Source organism: Centroberyx gerrardi, chromosome 8 (genome assembly GCF_048128805.1).
Source record: "Centroberyx gerrardi isolate f3 chromosome 8, fCenGer3.hap1.cur.20231027, whole genome shotgun sequence".
In the NCBI taxonomy this organism is placed as follows: Eukaryota; Metazoa; Chordata; class Actinopteri; order Beryciformes; family Berycidae; genus Centroberyx; species Centroberyx gerrardi.
Genome location: NC_136004.1, coordinates 10,479,226 through 10,498,041, shown reverse-complemented (window position 1 = coordinate 10,498,041; position 18,816 = coordinate 10,479,226). Strand labels below are relative to the sequence as shown.

General features: G+C 40.2%; 1 protein-coding gene across 1 annotated transcript; it reads left to right on the top strand.

Moving 5' to 3' along the window:
• The first annotated feature begins 233 nt into the window (after positions 1–233).
• zbtb34 (zinc finger and BTB domain containing 34) lies at positions 234–17,110 on the top strand. The gene is made up of 2 exons (XM_071927850.2): positions 234–321; positions 10,224–17,110. The coding sequence occupies exon 2, from the start codon at positions 10,257–10,259 to the stop codon at positions 11,781–11,783; it is 1,527 nt and encodes a 508-aa protein (XP_071783951.1). The 5' UTR covers positions 234–321; positions 10,224–10,256; the 3' UTR covers positions 11,784–17,110.
• The last annotated feature ends 1,706 nt before the right edge of the window (positions 17,111–18,816 follow it).

Here is an 18,816-nt window from a genome sequence, read left to right as displayed (position 1 = left end):
CCTGCCCACTTTATCTGTTGAGAACAATTGGGAGATTTTGTTTAACTGTACTTTACATTGATATTCGTACGTGCACAGTCCTCCATCGCGTCATCTATTACAAGAACATGATGTCTCAGTACAAAACACTGACAGGAGCATGGGAGGGGCTGCTGCAAAACACACAGATAGAATGAATGCAAAGACCCAAAAGAACACTTCCTGTTGATGAAAAAATTGCAGCAGCAACTGTCTGACACATCTGGACTGGAGAGGGGGGGAGGCCTGGCTGTAGTGTTAGCGAACTACTGGGGGAATGGACAACGTTTGATCTGCAAGACGGTGAGTCCGGAACACTTCACCATTGGCTTCACTGATGAGCATAATGTGTTTATTATGTCTGCGCGTCTTTGCACTTGTTGTAAGTAAAGTGGAAACGATTGCCAACGACCGTACGCTAGCAGGCTAGCTAACGCTAGCAACCAATTGCTAGCTAGCGCTAGCCGCTACTTAGCAAGCTGGCTTGCCCGGGATGGTTGCTATCTAGCGTTAACGGTGAACATAATATCTCATATGACAACTGACATATGGGTTGCGCCCGCCTTCGACCTAACAACTCAATAAAAAGAACACATTGTTAAGCTTGTGTAAAATTAAATATATGTAGCTAAAGCGTAAACTAACCAGATAGGCGCGGATACAACTCGGTCCGAAAGTTAAGCCATTTTTCCGGAATGCTTGCTTGATGCTAGGTTAGTGGTAGCTAGCTAACATCGCTAGTGATTAGTTATGTGTTGCTTGATAGTGGGTTGCCCGGCCCTTCGAGACGACGCAAGTCTTGTACTTCAAGTTACTGTAAAATGACAAGTCTAATATGTTAGAGACAACCATCAAATAGAAGTTGGATGTGCTGGTTAGCCAAGCTAGCTGCCGAGCTAGGTAGACCGCCATCAAAACTGACGTTATGGTTGGCTATAAACTTTTAGAGACATGGCATATTTGCTGCCCAGCGTATTGACATTGCATATAATATCAACATTACTTGCTAAATGTTGCCCGCTCGTCCACTTATATGTCCATGCAAGTTGCATGATGAAGCCAACGAGGTGAAACGCGACTCTTGATGGATAATGTAGGCTAGGTGTAGCAGAGACTTGCAGTAAATAAGCCCAATTATGTCCCCAGTTTCGGGATGGGGTGGGAGTGTAGGCCCACATAGGACCCAGTCTGTCTCAGAACTAAACTGTACCCTAATGATTTTCGCAGGGGCTCTGATGGTAGCTGAAAAATGGATAAAGTTGCCACTGATAAACATTGCCTTTGGTGATAACCATTGACGATCTTGTAAACTCAGTGATGTTATGGCAGGAAAGGACAAAGTACAGGGGTATGCCAGGTTATTCAGTACACCTGGGTTCACCCAGGATCACCCAGGGCTGTGCTTGTTTTTACCATCAACATTTCTGTGACATCCCATTTCTTTGAAATTTCTGAAATGACCAGCTACCATACAGCATGCCGTTTTCCTTGGCAATTTCATTTGGAGCCAGGCTAAATATTTTTTACCATAAGGCATGTCAGAACAGAAGGGAGCCAAACCAATTACACCTTTTGCATGAGTAGGCATTATGGCTTTGCACCCGTTCAACCCTGCATTTTTATAGTCCTGGTTCTCTTCAGGATAAGCTGTAAAATTGTATTGGTTTTAACCACCCGCTGAAATCAGCGTTGATTGAGCAATACAAGGCATAGGTGATAGGTAATGTCTAGTGAAAACAGAGTTCTTGTGAGGTCCATCTTGGTAAACTTGTAATACAGACGATGATGGGATATTGTTAGTTTTAACATCATTATGGTGAGTGCATTATAGAGAACATGGCAAAGAAAAACGTTGAATAGACTTGACTAAAGTCTCAGTTTGGTTGGGGCTCAAAGTGTCAGAGGTTACTGAGAAAGTTTTATTTCTCTGCCCAGTGTCTTCAAGTTGCATGGAAGTATGTATATCAGTAACAGTTATTAGGCCATACCCAGCAAATTTGCAACGCCTGATATTTTTTCTCAGCTATTTTTGACAACCATTTCTTTGTGATTAGGAATCTAGGCCTTCTTCTAGTTTTGTACTGTGCCATTGTTAAAGGGAAAATCCACCCTAAAACACTTAACATGTTATTTTGTGTCTTGTGCTTTGTTTTGTTTCCTTGTGCTTCATTTTGTTGCATGCTGTATTACATCTTTTTTTGTTTTGTAACTGATTGTTGATTAGTTAGATCTAGGTAGGCTCATTCTCTGTAAAGTCCTTTGAGACATGCTTGTGATGTAGGGCTATATAAATAGGCTTGACTTAAACTCTTAAAAAAACAGCTATAGACGATGTACCTTGCATTTCTGGCCCCATTTTGTTTGGTGGTGTATTTTTATTATTCCCACCAACAACTGGCCAAACGTAGACAACGTCACGTCACATCACGGCACGTCACGGCAACATATTTACAGAACAGCTACAATAGAGATTAATAGCAGAAAGATTTTCAACTATTTAAAATATGAACTTTTTCAACTATCCAAAACATCAAAAGTGAACGTTTGGTTTTGGCGTCAGGGCTAGGGCGTCCTGCTGCTCCCCTCTACTTGTAGTGACGCTGTTTGACCTGGAGATGTCACGGTTAATTACTTTATCCAACTTTGAAACTCAGGTGACAGTTTTGTCCAAATGAAATTCATTAATACAGTGAAATATTAATTTGCGGGAATTTCTCGCAAATTAATATGTGTGTGTACAAATTTTAAAGAATATAATGTCTAGACAAACTAGTAAATGAAGTAGTTTGCTTGTGCCGTTATCCTGCTTCTACACCCAGGGCTGCTCCAACTAATGTGGTGTGGTGGTGTCATACTACTTAATATTGTGATGTTGATAATATTGTGGTATGCTATTATAGGGTAAAAGTGTGCTTCCATGATAACCTTACTTCACTGTCACTCTACGGATTGAAAAGAATTCTGTCCTTCAGTTATGAGTTCTGGTCAGGATTTTTTTTAGCTGTATGTGATTTCCCCAGAAGTTCAAGTAAGCTGAGAATGAACATGTGGTTTTGAAAAAGGCCAAAAGAAAATGGGGAGGGCCACTTTCAAGACTTCCACTTATCCTTGTGTTCATCTGACAAGCATGTGAGTAGGCTAAAATTAAATATGAGCATTTCCCCCCCCAATTATATTAACTCTTAACAAATCAAATAGGAGAATAGACCCGTAGGCTAGAAGTACAATATTTAGCGCCGCAAATTGAGCTCCCACTAAGCCTAAGCAATTTTAATAATGCCTGTTATTCTCACACCAACAAAGTTCCTCACATGATACCTACCCTTTAGTGTACCAAAATCTAGGCTATTTTTATCCTGTCTTTTACTATCTGTTTCATATTGCTCTTCCAACCTTTGCTTGTTAAGCAATTTTGGTCTAGTCTGCCCCATAAGCTGTTTTTCAAAATAGGTGAAATGCTGCTGATGTTGAGGAAAGCATTCATTGCTTGCTTGCTGACTTTCATTTTTCCTCTAATGTATTTTTCTTTCTTTCTTTTTTATTGTTTGACTGACATGTCCAAGTTATGGACTTGAGGGCAACTGGTCTAGGTGATGTCTGTCCACCAGGGTTGTGCTGACCTTATGATTAGTCAAACTACCATAACATACTCACCATCCTTCATACATACCTAAGTGAAGCAGCTGAGTCAAGTAGGTTTATTACTGGGCAAGGAACTTGAGCCTCAAATGGAGTTTTTGAGCTGAGTTTAAGCATTTAAGGTTTTCTCACGTGAGCCATGCATGTGACCCTCACCCAGCATGTGCATCTCAACCACTGAGCATGCATTCTTTGGCTGCCCTTCAACTTGGCTCAGTTCAGTATGCATGATGTTGGCAGACATTACCCGATATGTTTTAGTGTACGTACATGCTAGATTTGAAGGCTGGTAATGGGGGAGTGAAAATAATGTACGCCTCTTTACTATTCTGTCTGTTTGGCTACTTCTTTCCCTCTCCTGTGCCAGGATGAAAACATATGGTTTGTTGGACAGGTGTCTTGGCAAGGCTTGGCAATTGGAGAAAGTGTTTACGTTCTCAAAGTGCTGACAGAGACTCAATGCGCAGAAGATCATGCTGAATTGCCAGCGAGAGGCAGGCAGGGAGGAGGAGGTGTAGTGGGAGAGATGGGAGAGGGGCAGATGGAGTGGGGGGAGAGGAGGGTTAAGCTGGAGAACTGACACAGACTAGGTTTTGTAACATGCCAGTTTGCATTTACAGGCATAGCACTATACAGTAAGTCACCAGTGCCAGTGCAAGAAAACCTGATTGCCCTGTCCAGGTGTTCAACCTAAGTGTAGTTGAACAAGTTCTGCTGAGTAGGGCTGGGGTCCTATTTCTGTTAATATTTTATAACCAGCCCAAGTCAGTAAATTATTGTGGAAGAGTAGCATGGCACTATTGAAGCAGCAAGGCCTAGCATGGTGGGATTTGAACTGTCCTTTTGCCAAACTGTATTCCACTCAAATCTTAATTTATAACTAATTTGCTAGGAAATAATTTTAATGCAAACAGAGGCAATTGATGTCCAAAGCTGTATGAGATCGACAAGCATTACCCACAATGGAGGAGTTACAAAAGAGGTTGCTTCATTGCTTCATTACTGACTCTCAAGTATTCAGCTATATCAAAGTCGCCTTGAAGAAAAGCATTGTAAAAGAGTCTGTTGAAGACCAGGCTAAGGATAGCTTGCTTCATGCTCTCCTGCCAAGCAGAACCAGATTTTCTTCTTTCTCTGCCAAATGCCGCCTATAGACTTTTATGTTTCCCTCATACAACTGTTATGCTTTACCACAGTGAGTTAGGATCCTTACATATCTCTGCAGTCATATAGGGCCTCTGAAAGCTCCTACCGCATGCAGAACACTAAAAAGTAGGGCTGCACGATTATGGCAAAAATCATAATCACGATTATTTTGATTGATATTGAGATCACGATTATTTAACACGATTACTCATTGACTTTGGGAACATCATGCATTTATTGAACTTTTAAAAAAACCCCACTGGATTTCTTTGAAATTTAAATATAATTGAACTGAAAAACAAAGAAATAAATGCAAATAAATAAATAAAAGTAAAAAAAATGAGATAAATAAATAAATAGATAAAAAATAAATAACACCGACTATGTTGTAGTGCACTGTCACAACCTACTGCAAAATATTCAACATATTGGTAAACTATAGCTCTATATTCTTTCAGTCAGTCACTTAGTCAGTCAGGTAACAGAGGCACCTGACTGACTGATGTCGCATCACATCACGTCTGTAATTTGGGGTCTCGTGGTGTGAAAACAAAAGTGAAACTTAACATTCCACAGTCAGTAACGGGGATTTGCAGGCAGTAACTCGTCTTCGCTGCCCTACAGACTTTAACGGTAGGTGATTTTAACGTTACCTTGTGGTATTTAAGTAACGTTAGTGGAATTAGGTAATTTAACCGTGTCGCAGTGCTTCAGTGCAATTGAACACGCACGGTGGGTCTGTACAGTGTTTCCACACCAATGATTTTTTTTACCTTTCCTGTCGACCAACGGCTCTCTTTCTGTCATCTTCTACCAAGGAAGGTTTAAAAGTAAACGGAGAAACGCGCCGGCCGGCTCTCTGTTACCGATTCGAGCTGAAACTACACGCACCACAGCATGTTTGGGCTTTAGAGGCGGAGCGGAGCGCACCGTTGCGGAGGAAAGGGGTGCGCTGGATTTACAACACAAGACAAAACGAGAGCAACATTGCTAAACGGAATGAGGCACAAAAATCGTTTTATCTCGATTTTCTTGTTTTCATAATCGTGGGAAGCCAAAATCGTAATCGAAAATAAAATTCGATTAATCGCCCAGCCCTACTAAAAAGTACTGTATGTACTGTGATCCAACCACATTGTAATATTACTTTACCTAATGTATAGAATGCTTTGCATGCCAAACATAGGCTAAACATAGGCTAATCATGTGTACTGTGTCATCATACTGTGTCATCATACTGTGTCAAAAATGGCAATAATCTGTTTTTCTGTGCTTATTTCCTGATTGGCAACCATGCCAAATGAACAAATACGTATGACATGAAGGGCAAATTGGTGTGGAATTGCATTTTCAAATAATTCTTTTTTTTTTTTTTTTTACTGTTGTAAAATTGTATTACACATCATGCGATTATCCCTTCCCACACAATCAAAGCTGTTGAGTCATTTCCTTAATTTTCTGAATTTTCTAAAACCCATCTCTTAAGATACATGTAGCGTGTAGAGTCAAAATTATCAAATCTAGAATTTAGTAAAGGTATGAAAATATGAAACTTTGATAAAGATATCAATTTACACTCGTAAGGGGCACCACCTTCGTAGATGAAGGACCTTTACTTATACTAATCAGTCATCAGTCTAAAGATCGTGAAATCTTTTCAATACAGGGATTACTTTACTCTGCAAGTAAGGAAACACATAACAACTTCTCTGTAATAAATGGGAATATTTATTTAACTATACAAGCATAACAAATTCAATGAAATAAGCAATATAATGCACGTATATTGATCACCAGAATGAAGCACGGAAACTATAGACTAAAAATAGACATGAAATGCAATGAAACACAATAAGAATGAAAGGGAAATGATAATGAAATATGGGAATAAGAATTGGCAGCAGTAAATGGAGGTATGTATGGATCAATCAACCAGAGAAACGAGGCGGAAAGCTACGGGGCAACTAAACTATAAAAGCCTAACTTTTCCTGATCTATTTAAGTAATTTGAATCTAAACTTTTGCATCAACTCTCAGCAGTAAAGACATGGATAATCAGAGCCTACTTTGTTCAGTTGGGAAGTCCTGCCGGTCGGGTTGTCTGGTCCCACTGAGCTCGGAGAGACAGACTCGGCTTGGCCGGTTACCTGGCAACGGCAGACGCTGGAACAGCTGGTCTCTGATGTATTATCATCACGTCGAGGCAAGCAGCGCTACCGGCTTTTCACAGCTGTAGACAACAGGCCTCTCTGGATGTGGAACACTGCGGCGATGCTGCACCAGTGTTTGACTGCTGGTCTTGGAAGAGTTGACGTTTCTAGCTCTTCTAACTGTTATAAAACTAAATTATCTCGTTCCTAAATAGCTTCGAAAATGATCTTCGCTTGGCCGAGCGTTGATAACTTCTTAACTATTAGACGCGAGGTTCAAACTTCTTGTAAGAGATTCTTAAGTTTATCTGGAGAAGACGTCTCTAACTCCAGGTTCAAACTCTTAAGGTCGAATTGTAGCTAAATTGTTGGTCTTGGCTTCAGCAGGTTTCTTGGCGAGGGCGGAATGTTGAACTGTCTGAAAACCCAGATAAGAACATTTTATAGCTCTTTGAATTCTCAGGCGTGGTTTGCCATGCAAATCACGCTTCGCGCTCTTTTTCTGTTTACTAATTAATTTCTTTGTTTGAGAAGATTTCACCCCGAACTGAGAGGGAGGGAGGAAAGGAATGCAAGAGGAATCATTCCTCTAGTCTATTTTATTTTGGGATCTATTACTAAGTGATCTTAATAAAGATTCCTTTTAAAATAATATGTCGCTATTTTACATCTCCACCAATTACTGTTGTCAATTGATCGAAATAATAAAAACCTGTCCACTAACATTCAAACTTATATAGCTAGCACATCAATATAAGGACATCAAATACCTTCCTGGTACAATCTGTGGCTATAAAGACTTCATCAAGTTAACTCGTATATGTGACTTGGGTCTCTAATTTTGTGATCAATATGAGAAAGACAATTTAAACATTCAAGACATTTGGACGCACTGACATTTTATACGGACCTGTCGTCGCTATAAATGACCACAAGGTGGCAGTGTAGGACCATGAAAATAGGAGAGTGTCTCTGGATGAATATCTGATACACTTCAATCATTTAACGCATCATGGTCTGTGCATGTAACTTTAGCTATTGAACATCTTCAACATATATATGGGCCTATAGTCAACACATCTAGTATACTTCAAACTACAAAATAGATCCATTAAAGACATTGGGAAAATATAGTTGAAAGTAGGTTTTAAAGGAATGTGAAAAGGGAAGAGATTTATGACTGTCCTGATTTAGAGAGGGGGTAGTGATGAGACTCTGGATAGTGTCAACAGCAGTCATTGGTTCCTTCGTATTGACACGGTGTGTATTCCCGTTCTCACCCAATGGTGACTGTCCCTTCTGATTAACCAGAACAGTCTGGTACTCCAAATGAAGAAAGGAGGGTGATTCCCTATATTCAGATGTGTGAGAAGTATGGATGTGTGATTGTATAGTTCATTAGTATTCCTGAGTTCTTGAGTCCTTCTCCTCCTGATGGCTGAAAGATAAAGGTTGTTAATTGTGGAATGTGTGAGTTTCAAAGCTCTTCGCCAGGTTGGTATCCTGTCGTTAATTTCCTGAGCTGTCCTGTGGAGACATCTCTGGCTGGCATAGACTCAACTCCTTGAGCCATGGACTGTGTCCATTCGACACCTTTATGGCCACTTGTTGTGATAGGCCATTTGGTGTTGATTCAAGAAGACAACAGAAAGGTTGTGGGCTTTCTGCAAATGTCTCCCTGGTATCGCTACATACACCTCATCTCCCTTAGTGCTCTCCCTCCCTCTTCTACTTGCACCTGACCCGGTTCTTGTCGTGTCACCCCAAGAAAACCAAAAAGTTTTCATAGCTCCTTTTGCACTTTCTGTAAGTCAGTCTGGATAACAGCGTCTGCTAAATGGTTGAAATATAAATGTAAATGAACCACACTGAAAACAACTTGTAGTGAAATCTGTGTGCCGCAAATGAATGGCTCATTTTACGTATCTCCACAACAAAATTTGATGCAAAATTTCCAAAGAGATGTTAATCATTTCCTTCATTATCACTTTGATGACAGAGCAGGTTATTCATTGAAGAGTATGGAAACTTAGAATCATATGCCAGCTCCTCCCTAAAAGATGGCATGGAAGAGACTTGTCTGAGCAGTTAAAATCTCTCTTTAATATTTAGGAGGAATAATATGGATTTTTAAGCCTAGTCCCTGGAACATAGCCTACACTGAGCTTTTATTTTTTATTGCAGTTTTAGGTTTTTCTGTGGTGCAGCAGATTTTTTTTGTTCTTGATCTTGCGAACTCTCAACACAAGAGGTTGACTGATCCTAAAATGGATGGACTATCTAATGTTTTGCATGCCATCTCAAAACTTGGATGAGGCTACTGTTATCCTTGACAGTCATTCCTTTGGCAAATTACTGTGAAATTGCCCAGCTGCTGGATCTTATTTCCAATCCACATTTCCCAGATTGGACTCTTGTTCTCTTAGGAGAGTCAGTATAGTCAGCCTTATAGGCCTATGTCTGGCTTATGTAAGATTGTGAATGGATCACTGAATTCAGTCATATGCACAATTATATGTAGGATTTCAGTCTGGATAGCCTAAATGGTGTATCATTTAGATTGCTGTGCTTAGGCATTTCTTTAAGTATTTATTTCTTGCTTCCTTCCCTCCTGAAAAGAAGTGGATGTTCTCTTCTGTCAAAGATTGATAAAGCTCAAGGCACAAACTAGTCCATACTGTCTGTCAAATACATACAGTATTTTCTCAGGCTAGTGTGAACATGAAGTGCTGTGTTTGTAATGCACTCAATGTCGGCATACTTTAGGCACAGGATTTCAGATTGCTCATATAACATAGCTAGTAAGCGTGTCTCTGTTTTACCTAGCCATTTTTCAGCAATTTTGAGAACTTTCAAATTGAATTTGAGATCAGCAAATTATAGACGGGAAAGAGGAAGGCTCAAATTGTACAATTCTTTGACTTTAGACAACACATTGTCTCTTGAAAATGGACTTCCATTTCTTCCCTGGCAACCCATCTCAAACATGCTTCTCTAGGCCTAGGGAAGGCTATAGCTTTTAGTTAACTGTGCAAAAGACCTGATGAAAATGCAGCAAATTTAAATGGGTGGTCAAGTAACTCAGTTTCTTCTGCTCATTCATTCATTTTTGGCAAATAATAAATAGGACTTTAAAGAGTAATCTTGTTGCCAGACTTGAAAAGGCTTGTAGGCTAACCTACCTAAGATTAGACCCTTGAGGTTATTGTTTCAAAGCCTAACTGTATTCTGTTTTTTTTTTTCTCTTTTCTTTTTTTCTTTTTCCATCAGGCTGTCGACAAACTGGAGAGATATATCCGAGACATGGACGACGGCAGCAGCTACATAGAGTTTGACGTGCCGGAGTTCAGCAACACCGTTCTGAGCCAACTCAATGAGCTGCGGCTGCAGGGGAAGCTGTGTGACATTATTGTTCACATCCAGGGCCAGCCATTTCGAGCCCACAAGGCTGTGCTGGCGGCCAGTTCGCCCTACTTCCGAGACCACTCGGCTCTCAGCACGATGAGTGGCCTCTCCATCTCGGTCATCAAAAGCCCTGAGGTGTTTGAGCAGCTTCTCACCTTCTGCTACACAGGCCACATATCTCTGCAGCTCAAGGATGTCATCAGCTTCCTCACTGCTGCCAGCTTCCTGCAGATGCAGGCCATTATTGACAAGTGCACCCAAATCCTGGAGAGCATCCACTCCAAGATCAGCATCCCAATCAGCGTCGGCAGCCCCGAGGAGGGCTCTCAGGCCAGCCGCAATGGGGTCAATGACAGCAACCTCTTTGTCAACCCTACCCAGATCTCCCCCCCTTACTACTCCCGGCAGAATCAGGCAAGCAACGTGGATGCACGCTCTGACCTGGCAGGAAAAGGCTTGGGCCGAGTGCGACAGCAAGAGGAAGGCCAGTCGGACCGTGGCAGCAGCGATAGTGTGTCAGAGCAGGAAGCTCCCATGGAAGGAGAAACGGAGCAAGTGGAACTGATTGGCAAAGACGGGCAAGTGACAGATGTGCACGTGAAGGTAGAGAAGATCGACAGGCCCACTTACTCAGACAGCTCCTCAGCCGGTGATGATGGCTACCACACAGAGATGGTAGATGGAGAACAGGTGTTAGCTGTCAGTGTGGGCTCTTATGGTCCTGTCATCCAGTCTGCTGGCTACTCTTACTCAGGGCTGTCCTCCCCCTGCTTCGTCAGCCTCAGCGGCTCCAGTCCCTCCCGCTCCATGCTCAGTGGCTTCAGAGGTGGGCGAGCCAGGGCAAAGCGTCCTGTGGCCATCCCAGCAGGGGTGCTGAGTCACATCAAACCAGGCTCAGATGAGAGTGAGCCAGTGGGACCGGCAAGTTTGGAGAATGATGTGCGAGAGCGGAGTCTGCGGAGCCAGTGGTACCCCTACAACGAGAGACTCATTTGCATCTACTGCGGAAAGACCTTCAATCAGAAAGGCAGCCTGGACCGCCACATGCGCCTGCACATGGGAATCACCCCATTTGTTTGCAAATTCTGTGGCAAGAAGTACACAAGGAAAGACCAGCTGGAGTACCACATCCGTGGCCACACAGACAACAAGCCCTTCCACTGCCAGATCTGTGGCAAATGCTTCCCCTTTCAGGGCACCCTTAACCAGCACCTGAGGAAGAAGCACATGGGCGCATCAGAGGGCAGCAATCATATGGACTCTCCAGAGAGGACAGAGGGGAGCTCAGGTCAGAAGGACCCAGAGGATACCTCCGAGGGGATGGCCTTTGAGGCACAATATGCAGAGGAGGCACCAGCCAATGATATGGAGGAGAGTTCTAAGTGCAGTCCGGAGGAGGCTCAAGCATCCAGATGTGATTTTTAGGTCCTGCTTCAGGTTAAGGAAGCTTTAAGAAATGTTAATTTCAATTCGAACCTAAAGGACTTTTTTCTTTTTGAATCAGCTCCCTCAACTTGGAACATACCTTGCATCGAGGGCTTCTGTCAATTTTGTGAAAGTCAATTCTTGAACGCAATGAGCAAATGGGTGCTTTTTAGAATTTTGATTCTTTCAAAGGAAAGGGAGTAACAACTTACTATTTTTGAGGAGGTCCCAATAATCAAGACCCCTGTTTGTTTTCTCTTTTTTAATCTTTCCATGTTTTTTAAAACATATTTACAGAGTTATATAGGCATGTTGCAATAATTGATAATGTGAAAGCTCTGGTAAGATGCTTGTCATATCACCTTTTTACCTGACCTGTTTTTGCACATGTGGCCATAGGAGGTCACTTACTCACAAGGAATGATTTTTCTGCCAGTGCAAAGCTTCGTGTGACATATCCGTTCAATACCTCATGATGCAACTACATACTCATAACAGACAGTATTTTAACTTTAATGAAACTCCACCAGGTTCTACCTCATAGCCAAGAACCTACCAGGAACAGATGTGTTCACCGTTCAGAATCCGTTATAGGTTTTATGTATCTCATTGCCAAACCCTGTAAAGAACATTCTCTCAACACAAAGCCTTGATACTTAAGTGAAATATTCCTTGCTGATTGTATGGATTATGGACGAAGTCCTTGTCAAATGTTTCATGGTCAGCCAGGTTAAATTGTTAACAAAGAAGGTGCTATGTTAGGAGTGCATTAAAATCGCTAGCTTACTTGTGTGTTTGTTTTTGGCAAATGCAGAGAATAGAGTAAGAGAATGGCCCTATATACATTCAAGACATGATTTCTGCTGTCTCTTACCGAGTTCTAGTTTGTTTTGCAAAACACTTAAGGATTTTATCTCTCATGATCACTACTGGAGATCTCACTCTGTTGGCCAAGGTGTGGTTTTAGATTCATCCATGGAATGGATGAATTATCCTCATACAGTGAAGTCATTTGTATTGTTCTATACTCTGATGGCAGTTTTATACTGAATTATTGTATGTGTAACTTGTTTTGTCTGGAGGTAGGCTTCTAGGTTAATACTCAGTGCATCTAACAGAGACAGAGTACTCTTCATTAGCTCAGCACAGTAGGAACAGCTCTGGATCTGTTCACGTAAATCAATATAGTATACTACTCTGAATAATATGCAAACGGAAAGAACAAAGGAATCTCAGCCATCTTGACATGGTATTTCTTTTCTTCACCATTTGATAAGAGCTATTGGTTTGTTCCCTTGTTTTCATTCTGTCCTGCCTTTTATGATGGAACGCTTGATCTGTGATCTTTGTTCTCTGCATCGGAGGTTGTCAAATGCAGACTTAGAACATGTTTTCCTCATTTGTCAATCCTACTTTATGGTATTGACCTAGATGTGGTATAGCTAGATTAAAGCTAGGAGGTAAAGGATTTTATAGGTAGCTGGTGATCCAAAGTATTGGTGCACTTTGCGGAGTTAGGGATTGGCTTGGGTGCTGACCAAGTGAAAAAAATGTGCTCATCACTCTCTCTGTCTTAAATCTGAAGCAGCAGTGGTAGTGGTGGCACCGTAGTATTGGAATGAAAAACAAATTCTGACACTGTTCATAAGCCTGCTTCACAACAGTGATTTTTCTTCTGGGTAAAAAGTCAGTAATGCTTGATGTGGGCGTAGATGAGACTCCAGTCACATGGATGCTATTGGCTACAAGTCATGCATATGACAACATTGTATTTTATCTATTCTATTTGAACCATAGGTAACAGGGATGGGTATGTTGGCTAGTTATTATATAGAGACTTGCTTTTATTTCCATTGTGCTTTAAAAGAATCTGCATTCACAGTAAATGCATAAAAATGGCACTTAGGAGGCCAGATTGATTATCCTATCATAGCATTGCCCTTGTGCAAATTTAAAGCACAGCTGGGTGGTCCCTTTTATCCTGTCCTGCTTTCTTATTTGCCATCCAGCTGTTTAATGCCTTTTTTGAGGAACGCCTACTATATGCTTTTATTTTGTCCCATCCAGTCCATGCCTAATTTGTGTCCTTTCACTTAATTGAGTTTGATTATTTTACAATTTTCTTATTATAATTTTTTATTTTGTGTGTTGTTTTGTGGGAGGATAGGGTGTTTTGTTGATTCTATGTCTTATGTTACGTCAGCAGTGCAGTCCTTTTTTTTCCATTGAATGTGCACTCATGGTCTTGGTTCACTCATGTTAACATAACAACCCAAAATGTAGGGAATTTTTCAAGAATCAGTATAGCTAGCTCTTCGTTATCTTTTTGTGTACGTATTTCTTTATGTAAACACAGTTTTGATTATCATCACCCAAAGTCAGTCACACTATACAATACCTTTTGTCTGAATGTTTTGCTAAGTCAAGTTTGTTTTTGTCAGCTGCTGATGTGATGTTCAGGTTTGACAGCAGATTTGACCTCACCAAAATCAGTCACTGACAAATTTTGAATCTGCTCACGGTGATTCTATCCCCTCATCCAGAAGAAAAGAGGAAATGCAAAGCTTCTTGCAATATTGTCAATAATTGTTTGAGAATAATAGGTACAAACTGCTAAAAAAAAATTGTGCCAAGAGTTCACACCAAAGACTTAATCTAATAGGTGATTTTTAACAGTAATTTCTTGACTGTATTGTATAATTGAATGGTTATCAAGAAGCATGGGGTCTTAATTTAATGTAGGCCTAGTTCCCATTTTCTGATCACAGCTATTTGCAAGGAATGTACTTTTCCCCTGCTTACAACAATCACTTGTCTAAAATATGAACAAGTTGCTAAGAAGGCATTAAGCAGCTAAGTTATTATAAGTAACATAGTTAATTAAGCCATAAAAAGATGATAATATTAAAGTTGTGCAATAGGTATTGTAATTGTTTAAAGCCAGTGTATACAAAAGAAAGAATTCTTCACAAAAAGTGGCATCTTAAACTTAGTGCCTTGCCACAAGCTTTATATCTTAGACTCTGGCACTTAGACTTCTGTGCCTCGTTCCTTTTTAAATGCATTGAATAGAGAGATTAGAATGAAATATGGCTACATTGTTTATTCTAAAGTGGTATTGAGAATGAGTAGAAATTAATTCATGTTATTCTTGTCCATTTTGATCGCCTTTCACTTGAAGTCCTACCCCTATTTCTCTTCATCATTTGATTCATTTTTTTCATTGGATGGACAGTTAATTTCAAGGTAATATGGTTGTATAGCAACTAATTACAATCAAATGAGGCAGACCTGTTCCCTGCATCCCTTTGTCCCATGTTCAGAGACTGTTTGTATACTGTATCCTTCCTCTCTAAGCACTGAGGACAATCTAAGTAATGTACTTTAGTTACAGGCATTTCGATGATGAGAAGAGATGCGTGAGAAATACAAATCTACTTCCTCTCCACATTTCTTTTGGAGCATCTGGCCAGGGAACAGCTGCTTGAGTATTTAGCAGACTCTAAACAGAAAATTTGTGGAGCAAAAAAAAAGAAAAATGAAAAAAAAAAGCCAAGCTTGCCCTGATATACTGTAGCTGAATTGCACGTCGCTCACCCACAAAATTGTATAAAAATGCCAATGGCTATTTTTGTAACTTAACATAAGTTCTCTTGTATTTGTGTCATCCAGCATGCACTTACAATTATCAGTCGATAATACATACCAATTCCATTGGGGAATTCTAGTTAATCACTCTAGTTACCCTTAAGGGACTCAGCTGTAACGGCCTCAATCACTTTGGTAAGGACCTTTTCCCCTTAAATGGTGCTTTTAGACTAGTCAGGTTATTTATTGATTTTTTTGTTTGTTTTTAAATCTTATTAAATGAGTATACCAGTCCATATATTCATCATAGGTGAACGGAGGGGAAATTTGTTTTAGTGCTTTTTATGAACTATAGTTACTAATACCATAGTACTCACCTACAGAACCACCTGAACTTGACACACTCAAATCGACTCTTTGTTCCAAACTTTTGAGAGAAACAGGAGATGCATTATGGGCCACAAGTAATCAAAAGGAAGTGTTTACAGGGAAGGCTGTCAGACTACTTTTTGAATTTGCAGCTCGTCCTATTCCTTTTATAATAAACTCACTTCAGGTAGTTTACGAACACTGATACAGGCTTAGAAAAAAATCTTAAGTCTTCCATAGCTTTTCTGTCAGTTTCTGTCCACTGTGTATTATACAAAAGCAATAACCTTTTTAAAAGCGGTGTATTGGGATCATCAAGCCTATTGAAATATTGGCCTGTCGTATATCAAACAACTGAATGTCAGGGAGCTGTTGAATTGAAGTAGGACCAGGACAATTTGATATTGATTTATTTTTTATATTTTTCTGAAACTTTGGACAGGTTGACTTCCTCCTCAGAAAAAACAAAAAAACTGGTGTTGCTTGCTGGTATTCTAAATGCTCATCAAAATCCTATGGCAGTCAGTGAACTGCAACTCAATAACTGAGCGTGTGGTTCAGTCATCAACTCAATGGCACTGGTCAGAGTTGCACCTCCAGCTGTGTCAAATAATGAAAGGGATTTTGGGCTGTATAGCCACTGTTTGGGAGTGGCTATTTGTTTTCATGTTCCGGTTCAATGGTCTCCCCTACCCCCTCAGGCGCCGAGACTGTAGATTCAGTTGGGCAGGATCAGAGGGGAAGTGGCCACGGCCGGTTTGAAAAATGTTCAGTCTGGCCATTGTCCCCTTTCTGTCCAACTCCCTAAGCTCTACACTCTCAGGTCTCTGGCTCTCATGTATTTGGTGACAAGGCAAAAAAAAACCTAGAACTCAGGGTATATAGTGTTAAAAAGTGGTCTCACTGGGCATACAGCTTATGTCCATAGTATAAATGTGCACTTCTCTTCAGGTGGGGAAACAAATCCTCAGTCAGTGGTTCCCAAACATTCTGCCTCAAGGTCTCACTGAGCCCATGTTTTCCACAGAGCTGAAGCTTGAGGAATACCGGAGACCATGAATTTAACCATGAACGCAGATCTGCCCGCCTCCTATTTTGTCCACTCTACACACAACCTCACAACCCAACTGTGAACCTCAGAACTCTACTGTTTTGTACAACTATGAAGTAAATGAAGCTAGCTAGAGCTGATGTTGTATCTATTGCCATTTATGAATTTATTTTATAGCATGAAATAAAATATATTTATTCAAATTATATATTTTACTCATAATCATTCTGTGCTGCTTTATTTTGGTTCTTAAGCTTGTAAATTGCTTTTTTATGATACAAAAAATGTCAATAGAATAATGCGTTTGTTTGTAAAATAAAGACGCTGATTTGGCTCTAATTTTGTCTTTTTTGTGTCTCTTGCCCACACCAGTGGACATTTTTGTATTATTATTTTTACATGCGCTTGAGAACTCAGCAAATCAATCAGGTCAATGTCTGGTCTGGGTATAAGGGGAAGAAGGGAGCATAAGTTCAAGTGAGTAAAGTCGATGGACAGAAGCTACTCAGTCACTTGCAATGCTCTGTAGGCCAAACACCCCGGGATAAGAAGGTGTAACATAACAGTGACAAATAGTCAAAATGTGACAGATATGTGTTGGCAGCACTATCATGGGCTCCATTTAACACCCACCAACAGTAAGACATATTGCTCCGGACCACTGCTCACTTTATTTTTATTTATTTGCATATATATAAATGATAAATGACCAGAATTTACAGATTGTGCAAGTGGGGTTAAAAAGAGTTCATCTCACCTTAAAATTTCTATTTTTGTCATTTGTTGGTGACATGACCTTCACATTGTATGAAGCCCATCTGGAGGGAGAGGTCATGAATTGTCTGTGGGTGTGTGTATAACGTTGTGCCACCAGAGGGAGCTAGACAATAAGAAATATAGTAGAGGCTTATAAGCTCTGATCCAGAGCTCATTTAAACACATAAATTTGAGGTATAACTGCATAAATTCTTTAATTTTCATTTGTATATGGAAAATTGTTTATTGTTTTGTTTTTTTCAGAATCTTCAGGCAATTGTGACCCAAAGCAGGTCTGTTTAACTTCAATGTTGAAATGTTACCAACACAAACAAAGAGTTACAGCCTCAAACTACATTGGTACCATCCTTTGCTTGAATCAACAGTTCTGTCAATCAATCTGAGAATGAAAAAATAAATAATTAAATGTGTAAATAAAGCCAGCAGTGGGGTGAAAATGTTTCAGCAGGAGATAAGACTTCATAAATGAAGTTGAAACACATTTCTATTGCTCATAATTTTATAAGCCAGACCTTTTGAGAGATCTTTTCTCGATCTCCAATATTATTTGCAAAAATAAATAAATAAAAACTTAAATAAATAATCTGTTCATTTCAATTTAGGGTGAATTTTCACGCTACAGCCTACGTTTGTGGAAACTTGAGCATTTCCAAAGATAACAGAGGTCAAGCAGTAGAATATAAAATAGTAAAGCGCTTTAGCCTCAGATGGCTAGTAATGCAATGAATTTACTACCTAACAGGCCCTTTTTTCCTGCTGGCTCTCCAGTTGAATGCTCTGCCTAATCTTCAGCAGTGTTATTGCTCCTGTCCCCACTGTGTTCAAAAATGCATCCAAAGGGAGAAATATATTCATCAAGTAGTGCAGCTGTGCAACAGCTTCCTAAAGTGTTAGTGGGTTTTTAAAAAGTAGAACCAGAAGGAAACTAAGTGGCAAATAAACCACCAAATAGGCTACCCATGTGTTCCACTGGCTTTTGCTTGATTTGGTTTACACCAGTAATTCTCAACCTTATTCATATCAAGGACCCATAATTTAGTCCACATTAGAGCCACGGGCCCCCATTTGATGAGATTTTGTCTCTCATGATTTTGTCCAGAATTCCATGACTGTCTGTATTGTAGATAGAGAGATAACAGAGAAACTATGATCAAAACAGTCATTCTGCTACATTCTCTAATTGTGTTAACTTCTTGTGAATGAAATAATGCTGAAGTTTAACAATTCCTCAATTTGCTGGAGACCCCC